The 18,069-nt window shown below is 38.8% G+C and overlaps 1 protein-coding gene across 1 annotated transcript in view; it reads left to right on the top strand.

Annotated features, from left to right (window-relative positions):
• LOC121420662 overlaps positions 1-18,069 on the top strand; it is a 187,285-nt gene that overhangs the window by 12,793 nt on the left and 156,423 nt on the right. The window contains exons 6-18 of the mRNA XM_041615325.1: positions 1,604-1,926; positions 2,584-2,694; positions 3,220-3,432; positions 4,379-4,528; positions 5,326-5,494; positions 7,913-8,191; positions 9,374-9,502; positions 10,421-10,611; positions 12,089-12,319; positions 14,053-14,160; positions 14,818-14,998; positions 15,719-15,945; positions 16,660-16,797. Of these exons, the coding sequence (XP_041471259.1) occupies positions 1,604-1,926; positions 2,584-2,694; positions 3,220-3,432; positions 4,379-4,528; positions 5,326-5,494; positions 7,913-8,191; positions 9,374-9,502; positions 10,421-10,611; positions 12,089-12,319; positions 14,053-14,160; positions 14,818-14,998; positions 15,719-15,945; positions 16,660-16,797 (2,450 nt within the window). The remainder of the gene's footprint in view (positions 1-1,603; positions 1,927-2,583; positions 2,695-3,219; positions 3,433-4,378; positions 4,529-5,325; positions 5,495-7,912; positions 8,192-9,373; positions 9,503-10,420; positions 10,612-12,088; positions 12,320-14,052; positions 14,161-14,817; positions 14,999-15,718; positions 15,946-16,659; positions 16,798-18,069) is intronic.

The raw sequence follows: 18,069 nt of genomic DNA on the forward strand, positions 1-18,069 counted from the left end.
ACAGGCATTCATGCTTTCTTAGCAGTCAAAACCTTGGTATAGGCCTACTGTACCCAATTTGTATACCTCTTTCACATTGACAGGGATCTGTGAGCTTATATTTCAGTGAGCTAGGCAGTACTCTCCATTGTTAGAAGGGAGCAACAGTGAAGCCTGTAGTAATAGCAAAGTTACCCAGGCCATTGTGCATCCCAGATTAGCGCTGGTCTATTGATGTCATCGCGTGCACTCAGGCATAGGACGTAGTATTATGTATGAAACCACCAGTAGACATGCATGTTTACTAGTCTGAAGGCACAGACCCTTTGTTTTCGCAATTTGCATAGTGGAGTGCATAATGTAGAGTCTGAATTAGTGAGACTACATGTAGATTCACTATATGTACTTTGTCTGGCTCAACCATACACTTGTTTGACACAGACAGAATCTTTGGAGTCTAGTCTTGACTCTCGAGCTGTTATTTAATTGCCCGACTGAAGTGTCAAGTATGAGTCTGTGTTTGCAGACTACATGTATACAGGGTTGCAAAATATGTTACGCAAGAATGAGCCTTTTTTCTGAGTCCGGGGCTGGGAGATACTTGTGAAATAACACCTGGTTTTAAGGAGGGAAGTTATATTACATAATGTATGAGACTTACACATGTGAATACTACCGTATAAAATACCCTTTCAAAATGATTTTAGAATCATACACATTTAGATTTGACTTTGAGCTGCTATTTTTAAAGAATTCTGATGAGTGGTTTGTGAGTGTAAACTCTTCAATTAATTTGCATATTGTGAATTTACATACCTTCAAAATACAGAAATATTTGCAAAATGCAGAAATATTTGCAAAATGCAGATCACTTCATTTCCATTACTAAAACATAGGCATCATCTAGTGAAAATGATATTTCTGTATAGATATTTCAGTGATTTCAGTACATATACATGTATGCAAAAGCACAAGTACAACTTACAATGTAGGCTGTTCACCTAAGCCCAATGTTTTTTTTTTAATTTACGATGTACATGTACATAGTTCATCATTATTTTTACTTTGTAATCACCGATATGTAGAGACCCAGTCAGCAATCTTTGAGCATGATTTACACTCGATTTTACACTCGAGCAAGAACAAAGGAATGGTCCAGTAAATCTATTGTTCTCCTATTGTTCTGGCTTGGTCACTCTATTGTTCTGGTCTCGAGTGTAATTTCGAGTGTAAACTATGCTCAGAGATTGCTGACTGCCACTGTATGTTTTAACCGGTACATTGTAGAAAGAAAAAACATAGAAAATATAAATTAAAAGTCTCTTACAATTACATGTATGTAGAATGTAAATGAAAGTCGAATAAAGTGTTACAAATATTGTATGATTGTTGAAAAATATTAGATTAAACATGAACTAAAAAAATAAGTTCTCCCTGGGAATGAATGTACAGTAAAATACGTATACATGAACAAATGTATTTATGCAATATTATAAAATAAAAGTATTATGATATAGGCCTATAAAATCTGTGCATCAGAGTAATAAAACTAATGATTGAATGAATAAACTCTGTTAAATTATTACTATTAAAAAATATTCTATATTCCTGTTATCTTCCCCAGTGAGGAGGCTGCTTCTTCCTGCCTACCCTGCCCTGAAGGCTATTCCTGCACCGACCCCTCGCAAGACCCAGCCGCCTGCTCAAAGGGGTACATCGCACCCCTTGGCTCTGACAACTGCACCCGCTGTGCCTACAACGAGATCACCAATGCTGCCCAGACGGATTGCGTGCCGTGCCCCGCCGGGCAGGAGTGCTCCGACCCTACAGTCGACCCGGTGGACTGCGCGAGTGGGCAATACGCTCTTCTAGGAGATGGCGTCTGTCAGAGTTGTCCCGCCGGGAGCAGGTGCCCGTCAGTCAGCACCATCGAGGATTGTCCGCCAGGTGATGTATCGCCTTTTGAAAGTTTAGCAGTTCTCTGTGAAAACAGTGATGTGCATGCCAATATAAATATGCAATAGTTTGGCAGATAACATCATGTTCCCACTTCTCCTTTTTTAAACTATCATTTTCAACCTAAGATTATGGAAATAACAAAACAAATAAGGGGGAATTCCCTTCGATTTACGATCAAGCCAGGAGGGGGAGTATTATGACTTGTGATTATTATCTTTGTTTCCCCATCCTTGACCTGTGATTACAGCGGTGCTCAAAAGTAAGTGAACGCCGCCAGAAAATGAATGTACATGCATTTCAAGTGTTTAAGTTCTGCCATGTTTTAGATTGTGAAGTCAGATGATAATATATTGCATTCAAGAAAGTTTGTCTCTCTCGGTTACAAGGAAAATTGTTGTCCACATTGAACAGTCGGCAACAAGGAGTGCATTTTGTGGTGGGGTTAAATAACTTTTGAACACAACCATGGGCTTTAGTCCGTGATCTCATGCTATTTAATGGGGTGGGGGGGAGTGGAACAATAGATCCCCCTCCCCCAAATAATAGGTAAGACGCAAGGAATTACACCAGTGAGGACAACTATACATAGTTATATATTTATTTTGTTATTAATAGTAATGATAACTGATTATGTTCATTCTATAGGAACCTACTCAAGCGGGGGAGCCACTGACTGTCTGTCATGCCCTGCCGGTCATAGCTGTACCAACTCTTCAGCTTCACAGTGTGGTAGCGGAGAATACAGCCCACTTGGAGGTGAGTGCAGGGGGTCCTTATCACAAAGCTCAGCAAATGACTGTGGATGAATGGATGGATGGATTGATGGAAGGAAGGATGGATGGATGGATGGATGGATAGATGGAAAGTTGGATGAATGGTTTGATAGATGTATAGTCGCATGGATAGAGGGATCGATGGATGAATGGATGGATGGTTTGATAAATGAATTAATAATTTTTTTTATGAACATTGAAGTGATGAAATGAATAAAAGATAAAATTACAATGGTTATTGAATGATGAATCATTGTATACATGTTAAGTGTGACCCCACCCCCAAAAATTTGATTGCTCACTATTTTGTAGTTATTTATAAAATATATTGGCTACAAAATAGAATTCATGAATATATAGCAAAAGTATACATATATGTATATACTGTATGTGTACAACAGAATGATTAGTTTGCTCAGGGATATATCCCTGGTTTGCTAATTGTAAAAAATGCAAAAATTTATTTGAGAAGTTCTGTTTATGATACCTTTAGTAATTCATCTTTCAGATGTCAACTGCTACAGCTGTTCCGCTGGTTTCTACTGCACACCTCTCGCTGGCTCTCAGACAGCTTGCCCCGACGGCTACTACTCCGGGGCCAACGCGACATCCTGTACGGAGTGCCCACCGGGCTACCAGTGTACTTCCACGGTTGCCCAGGAGTGTGCAGTGGGGTATTACTCTCTAGGACAGGCCAGTGCCTGCTTGCCTTGCCCCAGAGGTGAGTGAGGTTACATGCAGCAAATGATGTACTCTATGCTTTCTCCAGTCCCTGGGATGCATTCAATTTCAGTGTCATCCTTTTCCATGTATTTCCTTACAGGATACCAATGCAACCTTATCAACGCTGCCCTGGTAACATGTACTGTGAGGCCCAATGTATGCACTTTTTCCACTCCCTGGGGAGCATTCCATTTAGAAATCATGTGTTCTATATATTTCCCTGAAGAATGCAGTATGAACAACACTACCCTAGTAGCATACATCAATTCACAGTCTATGCTTTCCCCACTTCCTTGGGAGTATTCCATTATTAATGAAGTGTTTTCATTGAATTCCATACAGGTAACCAATATTACTCCCTGGGGAACATTGTGCTTATGAGTCACGGTTTCCTTGTATTTTCGTACAGGATATCAATGTTATGATCACTGCTCCAGTAGGGTCTGACAATACACAATTTATGCACCTTTCCACTCCCTCGGGAGTATTCTATCATGTTTCCTATGTATTTCCCTACCAACACCGCCCAGTACATGCAGCATGTGCCAACGCACGATCCATCATCTTTTTCCACTCCCTTGGGAGCATTCCATGAGAAATGACATGTTTTTCATTCAATTCTATACAAGATACCAATATTACTCCCTGGGGAACAATGTGTGTATAAGTCATGTTTTCCTTTTATTTTCCTATGGGATATCAATGCAATGGTAATATCATTGCCCCAGTAGGATCTGACAATGCACAATTTATGCCCCTTTTCCACTCCCTGCGGAGCATCTCATTTATATATATCAAGTTTTCCATGCATTTGCTTACGGGATACCAATGCTAGCAGGTAGCATTGCAATGGCAGTGAGAGCCTTGCTTGCCCATGCACCTCATCCACTCCTTGGGGAGCATTTCATTTAAATGTCATATTTTCCATGCATTTCCCTATACAGGATACCAATGCAATGTTACCAACGCTGCCCCAGTAAGATGCACTAACGGATGGTATGCGGATGCTACGCTTCAGACATACTGCCTTCAGTGTGACGCGGGTTATTACTGTGATAGTGATGGAACACAGTTGCCTCAGCCATGTGACAGCGGTAAGATCCTTTAACTTAATCCTCAAATTGGCAATATTAGTGTCTTTCTCTTATTGTTTCTTTTTTTTTGGAGAAATAGATATACTGTTGCTTGATATAGAATCTCATACCCTTTTCATAAACCCATCCTCCAATTAGCCGCCTAAGAGTAATGCGGATAATTCAATAAAAATTGCGTTCACAAACTCCGAAAATAAGCCGCATTATTTTTACGAGCGCCCGTCCTGAAAAAGGCGGATAATCGTCATGACAACTGGACACGCCCCCTCCGATGCCGTTGTGTTGGAAAAGGGTGACCTTGTGACCACACCATGGCAATTATCCGCATTATTTGGAAATGCGTTCATAAACTCAAAATCTTGTCCCGATGCTGCTATTATGCGGATAATAGCAGCATCAAAATAATGCGGATAACTCTGGTCCTCCTCCAATTTTACGACCAAATTATGCTGCTATTAGCCGCATAATTGGGTTTATGAAAGGGGTATTAATCTAGTTGAAACATTGATCAGATTTCCCCCTTAAAATTTGCAACAGGAGTTTTTATTGTCTCCCATTGCTGTTTACTTTCTTTTACAATCAAGGTTAAGAAGTCATCTGTGATGAAGAATGTTTAATCTGAAGCTGTAAATATGTGCCAATGAATTATTTGAAACCCCTTATTCTTCATATTTGAGAAATTAATATTCTAGTTCTCTCACTGCAGTTTTGTGAAACTAAGCTAGATATAAAAATGTCTTCCTTCTTTTTTACTCTGTGGTTTTGACAATGTATTGTACTTGACTAATTATTAACAGGTCAGTATAGTTTAGCTGGAAGTACGCAATGTACGGACTGTCCGCCTGGGTTTGCCTGCCCCGATAAGACCTTAGACGATATGGAAGAATGTCAGCCAGGATGGTATGCGACGGGAAAGGCAACAGAATGTACGCCATGTACATCAGGGAAATACTGCACCGATACAAGGTGAGTGGCAAAGGTGATGATGATGATGATGGTGATGGTGGTAACGTTGATGATGATGATGGTGGTGGTGGTAACGTTGATGATGATGATGGTGATGGTGGTAACGTTGATGATGATGATGGTGATGGTGGTAACGTTGATGATGATGATGGTGATGGTGGTAACGTTGATGATGATGATGGTGATGGTGGTAACGTTGATGATGATGATGGTGATGGTGGTAACGTTGATGATGATGATGGTGATGGTGGTAACGTTGATGATGATGATGGTGATGGTGGTAACGTTGATGATGATGATGGTGATGGTGGTAACGTTGATGATGATGATGGTGATGGTGGTAACGTTGATGATGATGATGATGGTGATGGTGGTAACGTTGATGATGATGATGGTGATGGTGGTAACGTTGATGATGATGATGGTGATGGTGGTAACGTTGATGATGATGATGGTGATGGTGGTAACGTTGATGATGATGATGGTGATGGTGGTAACGTTGATGATGATGATGGTGATGGTGGTAAGGTTGATGATGATGATGGTGATGGTGGTAACGTTGATGATGATGATGGTGATGGTGGTAACGTTGATGATGATGATGGTGATGGTGGTAACGTTGATGATGATGATGGTGATGGTGGTAACGTTGATGATGATGATGGTGATGGTGGTAACGTTGATGATGATGATGGTGATGGTGGTAACGTTGATGATGATGATGGTGATGGTGGTAACGTTGATGATGATGATGGTGATGGTGGTAACGTTGATGATGATGATGGTGATGGTGGTAACGTTGATGATGATGATGGTGATGGTGGTAACGTTGATGATGATGATGGTGATGGTGGTAACGTTGATGATGATGATGGTGATGGTGGTAACGTTGATGATGATGATGGTGATGGTGGTAACGTTGATGATGATGATGGTGATGGTGGTAACGTTGATGATGATGATGGTGATGGTGGTAACTAGGCCCGTTTTGAAAGTCCATTTTTGATGCACGTGTACACGGCGTGTTTTTCGGTCGTGTACACGTGTACACGTTGTAAACACTGTGAGAGCGAGTTCTGTTTTCATGTCGACACGGACCCGCATCAATATGTCATAAAAAGGGGTCTATATAGCCTAAGTCACGGTTTTAAAGCTTACCTGAGAAGTTTGAAGTATCAATCCACAAAAATTGGTGCAAATTAAAAGTTTACTCGGCTTAGCAGCGCATTAAATTAATAAAGAATGCAAAAGAAAATCAGTGCATTGCCCTAGCTATCGCCGACGCTCGGTGGATGCGCATTTTGTATACTGTACCGTACATGCATGCACAGATCGCTGCAGAATAAGTGTAACTGAAGTTATCGATTAATTTTCATTATTATGTTGCCAATTTGAAGAGCGTTTGTTTGTAGGCTTGTGTGCGAGCGTATAACACGTAAGTTGTAGCGATGATCGCTATCGCAATTGGTGATTCTCAAATTGACTCTGAGTGTGATTGAGCAACGCTTTCAAGCTTTTGAGACCGGAGCAGACCCATTTCGTGCCGATTTCGTGGTACAAAAACGTGAGTCTCCAGAAAGAATGTGGATTAAATTGGCGATTTTGGAAGTGAACTCACTCTGGATTAATTGAAATATGTTGACATATTAGTAATTAAAACATGTGCAGTGTCTGAGAACTAAGATTTAATGTGAGGCTGTGAGCTTGTTTATGCAGATGCTACCGTGTACACGGTGATGGAATTTAGTACACGTGCACTGACTTGACCGTGCGTGTACACGTGTACCCGAAACGGGCCTAGTGGTAACGTTGATGATGATGATGGTGGTGGTGGTGGTGATGATGATGATGATAATGGTGGTGGTGGTGGTGGTGATGATGATGATGATGATGATGATAATGGTGGTGATGATGATGATGGTGGTGGTGGTGGTGGTGGTGATGATGATGATGATGATGATGATGGTGGTGGTGATGATGATGATGATGATGGTGGTGGAGATGATGATGATGATGATAATGGTGGTGCTGGTGATGATGATAATGGTGGTGGTGGTGGTGATGATGGTGATGATGATGATAGTGGTTTTGGTTGTGATAATGATGAAGATGATGATGATGGTGATGGTGATGATAATGATGGTGACGATGATGGTAGTGGTGGTGGTGATGTTGATAATGATGATGGTAGTCTTAGGGATGATGAAGGTAGTGGTGGTGGTGATGATGATGATGATGATGATGATAGTGATGGTGGTGGTGCTGCTGATGATGATAGAGATTGTGATGGCGATGCTGTTGTTGATAATATTGGTAAAACTACCACTAATATTCATGGATGATGGTGATAATGATGACACGCATAATATGTGGCACATTGCCCTCAACTTACCTTCTACGCAAAAATTCCTTCCCCAGAACCAACTCTGAAATCGACTGCGACCTCGGCACATACTCTTACACAAATGCCAGCTCCTGCGTCGTCTGCGACGCTGGGTACGAATGCCCCAACACCGACGGATCCGACATGCGAGAGTGCATGCCCGGGGAATACAGTACAAGCGGCAGTGCCGCGTGCCTTAGCTGTCAAGCAGGATACGAGTGTCCCGATCCTACGATGGACTATAAAAAACCTTGTAATCCCGGACTATACTCGATCGGTCAACAAGCTGCATGTACAGGATGTCCAGCTGGATCGTAAGTCAGCCATTTCACTGAAATATGTTCAAATTTTGCCCGCCGAGGACATAATCCTTCCTGTGCCACATTATTTCAATGTGCAACCTTAACCCTAATCAGGGAAAAATGCCTCAAAATGAGGGAAAAATCAGGGAATTTTGATCAGGCCAAAAGTCGAAAGCATGGTAGTCAGTCAGACCCTGTTATATTTTGTTGCATATTAAAACAACATCCATTGAATGACTGGTTATGGTGGTACTAACTAGTTTTACATAATTGTTTTTATACTGAAAATACATGTAATTAACTGCAACAACTTAGAAAACAGGCGAAACTGGAAATGGTTTAAATAATTTTTGAACTTCATCAGGGAGAAATCAGGGAATTTGGTTTTCTTGAAAAGCTGGGAACCCTGAAACATGTGAGGTTCATCTTTTGTTAGGTGCCAAAACTTCAAAAGAATACTGCAGAAAGATACTGTTGGTATTTTTGCCAATTTAAAGGTTGAATATTTGTAATTTATTTCAGGTAGAGCAATTTGTAGCTGGCCTAAGCAAATCGGATTTTCTGTGACATAAAATGATAAATGCAGAAAAACTAGAAATCAAGCAACATCATACTTCCATCATGATCTCTATTCTGACATCAATTAACCTGAATGTAGAACAAGTATCAGTCAATGATCAGGCTGTTAGATCCAACCTTGACAACCTCATTCTCATTAAAGGTTTTATAAATAACACACAATTGCAATACATTTTAACCAATAATACATATTGCATACATTCAGGGCATCTGATTATTGTCTCCTTTAGTTTGTGGGTTGTAACTTACTGTACTGTACATTCCTCCAAAGGTCCCTCTTTATTTCAAAGAAGTGCTTTTTGCAGTGCCCCCCTACCACTCTCCTTCAAATTTTGGAGAGCTCATTATTGCTCCCCTCATAATTTTAAAACTAAGTCCCTGGTTAAGAGTGACTTTAAGAAAGAGTGGTGATCCTTTCTTGTGGTAAATAGTATATACCAAAACGTTCATTGGTGATAGTTTAGCATGTAAGAAGTGTTCACCAGTCATTCTTAAAGTCGCTCTTAACTTACGAACAGCTGTATGAAACGTTCCCCTGATGTTAATAGTATCTTCGTGTGCATGTTTGATTACGTTTTAGAAGCTTTAAATCATCTTTTTTCTCTCACCATTTAGATTCTGTCCAGTGACAGTGGCAGCGACAGAGATATTTTGCGATCCAGGCTACTACTCCCTTGGCAACGCTTCTGTTTGTACACCTTGCCCTGCTGGGTATAAATGCCCGAGCACATCAGAGGCTCCGACGTAAGTCTTTTTTTTGTTTAATTATGTGTTTTATCAGTAATATATAATCACAATATTTACAAGTTATGAAAATTATTTTTCATTAAAAACTGTTTAAAAGGGATAAAACATCACATAAAGGAATAAACATCACATAAAGGAATAAACAAAGATAAAGAGTTGACATGATGTAAATCGGTCCTTGTAAATGTGATAACTTTAGTTTACCTTAACCAAGGCTCATATAGTTTGGTTTATATGATACTAGCATGGATCCCAGGAAGCCTATTGATATTGAGGTCAGAAGGTTCAAGGTGAAGACGCCACCTTCCACTTTTCTTGCTTGACCTATAACTCCATTTTTTGCGTTACAGGCGGGTGTATTTTATGCTCACCTTAGTGACACTCTCTTTGGACGTCATGCTTTTTTCTGATGTTGCGTAGAGTGATGTAGATTTTTTTTGCAATAGAAATCGGTTCACGTGGATTTATTTCAACCGACAACATCCAAAGCTTTAAGAAACTGTTGGGCTACCTGCATGAACAAAAAAAAAGCTGCGTGGGTTTCGGGACAAGCTCGGTAAAATTGCCCTCGTCTCATCTTTTGCACTTCACTGTGCAAAGGATGAATCGTCCTGGCAGGATTTTAACAATGTTTGATAAAACTAGAAGTACCATAAGTCCAGGATGAGAACGAAGGAATTAATAACTGTTTAATTGCGTTTGTAAATAACTAATTAAATGTTTTATTATTTGATATATTTCTAATGATCCTCTATGAATATTTGAATAAAGTGATGCAAAATTAAAATCTCATCTTTTCTTTTTCTTTCCTACTCTTTATTGTTCTCTTCCTTCTCCCCCTTAAATATGTCTTTCACCTTCACTTTATTGGAATGAGTGGAATTCACCTTTGTTAATTGTTATCTTTAATTACAGCGACGACGACCGGTGTGAACCAGGTACCTATTCACTCGGTACCCAAGCCGCTTGCACCGACTGTCCTCCTGGCTTCTTCTGCTCGGATGTAACCAGCGATGAGACACCATGCGCCGAAGGATACTACAGCTCCATTAGACAGGTCAACTGCACCATCTGTGAGGCAGGGTACCAGTGTTCATCGACAAAAAGTAAGTGTTTATCATTTGTCCTCGATCAATCAGTTATTTGCACCGGTTGTAAATGAACAGTGTACCATTAGATAGGCTCTGCTGCTTCATTAGACAAGCGAACTGCACCATATGTGAGGCAGGGTACCAGTGTTCATCGACAAAAAGTAAGTGTTTATCATTTGTCCTTGATCAATCAGTTATTTGCACCGGTTGTAAATGAACAGTGTACCATTAGATAGGCTCTGCTGCTCCATTAGACAAGCGAACTGCACCATCTGTGAAGCAGGGTACCAGTGTTCATCGACAAAAAGTAAGTGTTTATCATTTGTCCTTGATAAATCAGTTATTTGCACCGGTTGTAAATGAACAGTGTACCATTAGATAGGCTCTGCTGCTCCATTAAACAAGCCGATTGCACCATCTGTGAAGCAGGGTACCAGTGTTCATCGACAAAAAGTAAGTGTTTATCATTTGTCCTTGATTAATCAGTTATTTGTACCAGTTGTAAATGAACAGTGTCAGCATTACATAGGCTCTGCTGCTCCATTAGACAAGCCGATTGCACCATCTGTGAAGCAGGGTACCAGTGTTCATCGACAAAAGGTAAGTGTTTATCATCTGTCCTTGATAAATCAGTTATTTGCACCGGTTGTAAATGAACAGTGTACCATTAGATAGGCTCTGCTGCTCCATTAAACAAGCCGATTGCACCATCTGTGAAGCAGGGTACCAGTGTTCATCGACAAAAAGTAAGTGTTTATCATCTGTCCTTGATCAATCAGTTATTTGCACCGGTTGTAAATGAACAGTGTACCATTAGATAGGCTCTGCTGCTCCATTAGACAAGCCGATTGCACCATCTGTGAAGCAGGGTACCAGTGTTCATCGACAAAAGGTAAGTGTTTATCATCTGTCCTTGATAAATCAGTTATTTGCACCGGTTGTAAATGAACAGTGTACCATTAGATAGGCTCTGCTGCTCCATTAGACAAGCCGATTGCACCATCTGTTAGGCAGGGTACCAGTGTTCATCTAAAACCTGTAAATTTATATCGTTTGTCCTTAATGGTGGATTCAAATCCCAGCCATGGCCAGGTGAGGTGAATGGGTAGCTGGCAGGAATAACGTTTCCATGACATTTACTCTGGCGACAATCGCTCTGCTATAAATTACCCACACATGAATCGAATGAACTACTTCAACGCTGGTTTTAACACAATACCCTATCCTAACCCTAAACCCAACATAAATCCCTATTACAACCCTAACCCTACATCTTTGACGAAATTAAGCCCGGAGTAATTGTCGCAGGAGGAAATGTTGTGTCACCGGAATAACTTCCTTGAAAAATCTTGTTCGCTGTGGAAGACTGCCAGGCTTGCAGTGGGGTAATAATATACAAGGTAGCGCATAAAGTCCTTATATTGTAATGGATATGCACTATACAAGAACTGCTCATCATTAACGTTCATTATCTTTCATCATTTCTCTACAGCTCCTGTTATCTGCCCGCCCGGGAAGTGGTCTCCGGAGGGGTCCGTCTACTGCCGAGATTGTTCGAGAGGGTATACCTGCGATGAGGGCGCTACGAGCTGGGCTCCGGATGCTGATATCTGTGAACCTGGGGGATGGTGTGATGGAACGGATCGCTTTGATTGTCCTTTGGGTACCTACAACCCCAACAACGGTTCTAAGACGGTGGCCGAGTGCAGAGCCTGCCCACCAGGTCAGTAAGCTTGAGCTTGAAGGGGTGCTCGAGGCTGAAATAATATGATTTGGATAGATAGTGTGAAGTCAGACAAACATAACAAGAAAATAATGGAATAGAATTGAAAAGGACATCAGATAGAATAGAATAGAGTAGGGTAACTGCTTATATCCCTATTCTATTCTGTTCTGTTCCGTTCCATTTTATTCTAGTTTAATCTAAACTATTCTGTTCTGTTCCGTTCCGTTCCATTTTATTCTAGTTTAATCTAAACTATTCTGTTCTGTTCCGTTCCATTTTATTCTAGTTTAATCTAAACTATTCTGTTCTGTTCTATTCTGTTCAGTTCTGTTCCGTTCCATTTTATTCTAGTTTATTCTAAACTATTCTGTTCTGTTCTATTGTGTTCAGTTCTGTTCCGTTCCATTTTATTCTAGTTTAATCTAAACTATTCTGTTCTATTCTGTTCTGTTCCGTTCCATTGTATTCTAGTTTAATCTAAACTATTCTGTTCTGTTCTATTCTGTTCAGTTCTGTTCCGTTCCATTTTATTCTAGTTTAATCTAAACTATTCTGTTCTGTTCTATTGTGTTCAGTTCTGTTCCGTTCCATTTTATTCTAGTTTAATCTAAACTATTCTGTTCTGTTCTATTGTGTTCAGTTCTGTTCCGTTCCATTTTATTCTAGTTTAATCTAAACTATTCTGTTCTGTTCTATTGTGTTCAGTTCTGTTCCGTTCCATTTTATTCTAGTTTAATCTAAACTATTCTGTTCTGTTCTATTCTGTTCTGTTCCGTTCCATTGTATTCTAGTTTAATCTAAACTATTCTGTTCTGTTCTATTCTATTCTGTTCAGTTCTGTTCCGTTCCATTTTATTCTAGTTTAATCTAAACTATTCTGTTCTGTTCTATTGTGTTCAGTTCTGTTCCGTTCCATTTTATTCTAGTTTAATCTAAACTATTCTGTTCTGTTCTATTCTGTTCAGTTCCATTCTGTCCTAGATTAATCTAAACTACTCCAGTCTAGTCTACATGTATAAACTCTAGTGTGCTCTTGTCCAGTGTAGTCTAGACTATTATGGACTAATTGAGTCTAGAATTTGAATGGCACCAAATTTTTTGAATAACCAACCTCATGTTATCAGATCAATAACAGATATTGACATATTAAACTCTGTGTGAAATAGGTACCTTTTTTAGAAGCACTTGTATTAATCCTCCAAAAATGTCAAACTAATCATCCACATTTATAGAAACTATATTTATGTGGTATTATGCATCTCTCAAAACAGACTATTTTTATAATCATTATCAATATTGTCATTATTAGTATTATTATTATTGTTATTGTTAATATTACTAGTGTTATTATTATCATTGTTATTATGAAATGAAATCAACTCAGATTATTCAAATTGATTATATGATAGCGATGGATTTTCTATCACATGTTGCTTCATATGTACGCTGAGCAATCGTTGAATAGCATTAACCACCCTTTCACACGGTATAACAATTTGAATGATGATTCCAGGGAAAAAGAAGGCTTTTGACGAATTTTAGCATGTGTGAAACCAAACTAGAATCACGAATGCTAATCATAATCACAAATTCAAATTTTACTCTGGAGGTGAATTCCAGATAAGTTTCGCTAAAGTTATTGTACAAATTTTCTGTTTGAAAGGTGCGATGATTCCAAAGATTATTAAGAAAAAGCAGTAAATTGACAAGAATATATTCATATCTTTCAGGTTTTTACTGCGACACGGCTGGATTAGTAGACTATACATCTTTCAACTGTCCCACCGGACACTATTGCCCGGAAGGAACAACTTACTCAACCCGCTTTCCATGTCCTGGTAAGTGTATATACAGTGTGTCTCAATGAAAAAAGATCTGTATATGTATGTATAACAATGATTGCGTACAGATACCTATTTCATTTTAAAGTTGTGATCCACTTATCGAAAGATGCCTGTCTTCAGAATTTGGCTTGTTTGCAACTTTCGATTTTAGGCCTTTTCAGGCTTTTTTTTTTTGGGGGGGGACTTTGTATTTGACAGCAAATGTGGGGGTTTTCAGGCCTAGAAAGTGAAAGTAAAGGTTTATTTCCAATTCGTCCATTTCCCAATTTGTGTACTATCATTTGGTCCAGCATCAGTTCTTCCACTCACCATATGGTCTACTTTCATCTAGTCTAAAGTCATTCCATCTAATAACCAGTTGGTCCAATAGCCAAAACTGAAGAAAAAAATATATGGGAAGAATACAGATTGCAAAATATTTCTTTCTAAAGTTTCAGTTTTATTTGTTGTCCTATGGTATTTATTTTTTTGAAAATACTGATTTCCTCACCAATATACTGATTTTCAGCTTTTATAATATTGAAAATTATCATGTTGAGATTAGCAGCTCTTCTTTACAACTTTGTAGGTATTATTTTACTCATTATTAATTTAACATCTTTTTTTGTCAAGGCAGTTCTAACAGTATCATTTTATTTTTTGCATTTCTAGGCGGTACTTACAATGATCTTGTCAACCAGTCATCAGAGGTTTTGGCCTGTCAGACATGCCCAGCTGGATACTATTGCCCTGAGGGAAGTTCTGCTGCAGAGGATGTCTGTCCAGCTGGATTTTACTGCCTAGCTGGCCAGTATTCAGGCTTTCAGAATCCGTGTCCACTTGGAACCTATGGGTGAGTAAATTTCTTGTTTTTTTCTCTCACTTAGGAAGTTGGGGATATAGTATGGAAATAATGAGCACTGGCGAGTTCATTAGTAAATATTATTGCCCCCACTAGGTATTCAGGCTTTCATAATCGTTGTCCATTAGAGACCTACGGTTAAGTACATTTTTTTTTCACTCACTTAGGGAGTTGGGGATTTAGTATGGAAATGTTGATTTCTGGTGAGTTCATTAGTAAAAAAATATTACCCCACAATTTATTCAGGCTTTCACAATCCTTGTCCAGTAGGGACCTATGGGTGAGTAATTTTTTTTTCACTCACTTAGGGAGTTGGGGATATAGTATGGAAATGATGACCACTAGTGAGATCATTAGTCAAAAATATTACCCCACAATGTATTCAGGCTTTCACAATCCTTGTCCATTAGGGACCTATGGGTGAGTTTTTTTTCACTCACTCAGGGAGTGGGGGATATAGTATGGAAATGATGAACACTGTTGAGTTCATTAGTAAAACATATTACCCCCACAATTTATCCAGGGTTTCAGAATCCTTGTCCATTTTGGACCTAGGGGAGTACACTTCTCTTTCACTCATGCCAGTATCTGATGAACAGGGTAATGATAATTACAACGTAAACCACCTCGAAACAGAGAGTATCGATGTTAATCATATTGCAAAGTATTTCCAAGTATTCAAATAAGACTCTTGTACATCTTCCTTTGTAGCCCGGATGAAGGGTACGAGAACATGACCCAGTGCGTCGACTGCCCGGCAGGTCACTACTGTCCCTATGGGAGCGACAACTCGCCCACGACTGCCGCAGTCGCCTGCGAGCCAGGGACGTACAACCCTGATGAAAAGTCTGGCCATGCCTACAACTGTCGGCTTTGTGATGCAGGAAGATCCTGCCCAGTTCCCGGGCTGACCAACAGCTCCCATCCTTGCAAAGAAGGTTTGTAGTTTATCATAATGATGATAATATGGACCATTTATATAGTACAGCTATTATTTTAATATACTCTCCTGTGTTCAATATTTGGTATCATATTATTTGCCCGGCTGTAGCCCAGCTTCCATATACATGTAGGCGTTCGAGCATTTGAAGAATTTATTCCTACCAGGTGCCCATTCACCTCACCTGGGTTGACTGAAAAAAATGAAAGTAAATGAAAAATGGAGCACGTGTAGAAATCCTTAAAGATGCTTGTGAAGAGTTTAGCCACAGTCAGAAAAAATAATTCAGATGAATTTCACATGGAAAAAATTAATTTATCAGTTTATTGGTTGATTAATTAACTATTAATTCAATTTATTTCATTTATTTTACTTCTCTAAAAGTATTAAGATACAGTACATCAAGATAAAATCAATGAAATGATTTGATGATAATATTTATTTATATACTTATTTATTTACTTATTTATTTATTCATTCATTTATTTTTCATTCATTTGTTTTTAGATTGTTTGTTAAGTAATTAATTCATTAATTTTTTGATTTATTTATTTGTTTATATCTTAATGCTTTCACTGACAGGATACTACTGTCCGAATTCAACCATTACTAATGACCAGATCCCTTGTTTATGTGTTTATTTATTTATTCATGTTATTCATTTATTTATTAATATATTTGTTTGTTTATTTATAATTCATTTCACTGACAGGATACTACTGTCCGAATGGAACCATCACTGATGACCAGTTCCCTTGTGGTGAAGGGTCATACACCGGCTCAACCAGCTTGACCTCTCCTGATGAATGCTCACCTTGCCCAGAAGGAACCTATTGCTCATGGGGAACAGGTCAGTGGACTTAAAGATTGTAATGTATTTATTCAGTGGAGCGGTTGTGGCCCAGTGGATAAGTCTGCTGACTTTGAAACAGAGGGTTGTGGGTTCGAATCCCAGCCATGGCGTAATTTCCATCAGCAAGAAATTTATCCACGTTGTGCTGCACTCGACCCAGGTGAGGTGAATGAGTACCCGGTAGGACTAATTCCTTGAATGCATGAGCGCTGAAAGGCAACTCGAGCTAAAGCCGGGGTAATAATAATAATAACAACACGCCTCGGAATAGAATATTTCTAGATAGATGGCGCTATATAAATGCCTATTGTTATTATTATTATTATTCAGGAGAACACAAGATAAGAATGAAAACCCTATTTACATCAGGCTCCTGAAAAGGTTAAAGGTATTGTTTAACTTTGTGAGCAGCCGATAAAAAAATCTCAAACCAAGATGAAACATGTGTACAAATGCATGTATTAGAACTAATAAACCCTGAAAACAACCATTGTTGAAAATGAAAAGCGAAAACTACAAGGCAAACCCCGATTTTGTAAATAGGCTTCTTATAGACACCTAAATAGTACACATAAGTGTATGGGATGAAATTAAGATGGTGTTTCCGGTCACTTTATATTTCAATTTTTTAAGCACTAAATAATTATTTTCGAACGCAATTTTTTCTGGGCTTCATTTTTGTAACATATCACAGACACAGGTGACAAGTGTGACCTTCTAGCTCAGATTTTTTAAAAGTCAAACCAATGTTAATTAAGAACTAACGTGCAAATCAAAGCTGATATAATAATGCGAAATAATAAGTTTAATAAAAAGAAGAATGTCACTGACAAGTTTTTATTTACGCAATAAAAATAAGTTGCGGTCATGATCTCAATATGACTTTGAAGAGAATCCAATAAACTTAGCACCCAAATGTTTGTATTTATAAATAAAAAAAATGTGCCAAATAGCTCTGGAAGGAAATGTTTCATTCGTGAGAAGTGAGTAAAATAAGCATGTCTGGTATTTTCCCCAAGCAATATATATACTGTCCCACGTATGCTTTTCTGTGTTTGTGTCATCAGAATTATCAGTTTTGAGCTAAGACGTCACAATTTCACAAAAATAAGTTTACACTGATGTATATATCTAGAGACCGGTATATGATAATATGATGAAAATTCAACTTCATTTTAAAAGACATTCTCATGAAATAATTCTTTTCTGCAACTACTTTTCTTTACCTTTAACTACTACTTAACACTTCTCCATGCATATCTGATTGAT

This window comes from Lytechinus variegatus, chromosome 8 (assembly GCF_018143015.1).
Source record: "Lytechinus variegatus isolate NC3 chromosome 8, Lvar_3.0, whole genome shotgun sequence".
Lineage (NCBI taxonomy): Eukaryota > Metazoa > Echinodermata > Echinoidea > Temnopleuroida > Toxopneustidae > Lytechinus > Lytechinus variegatus.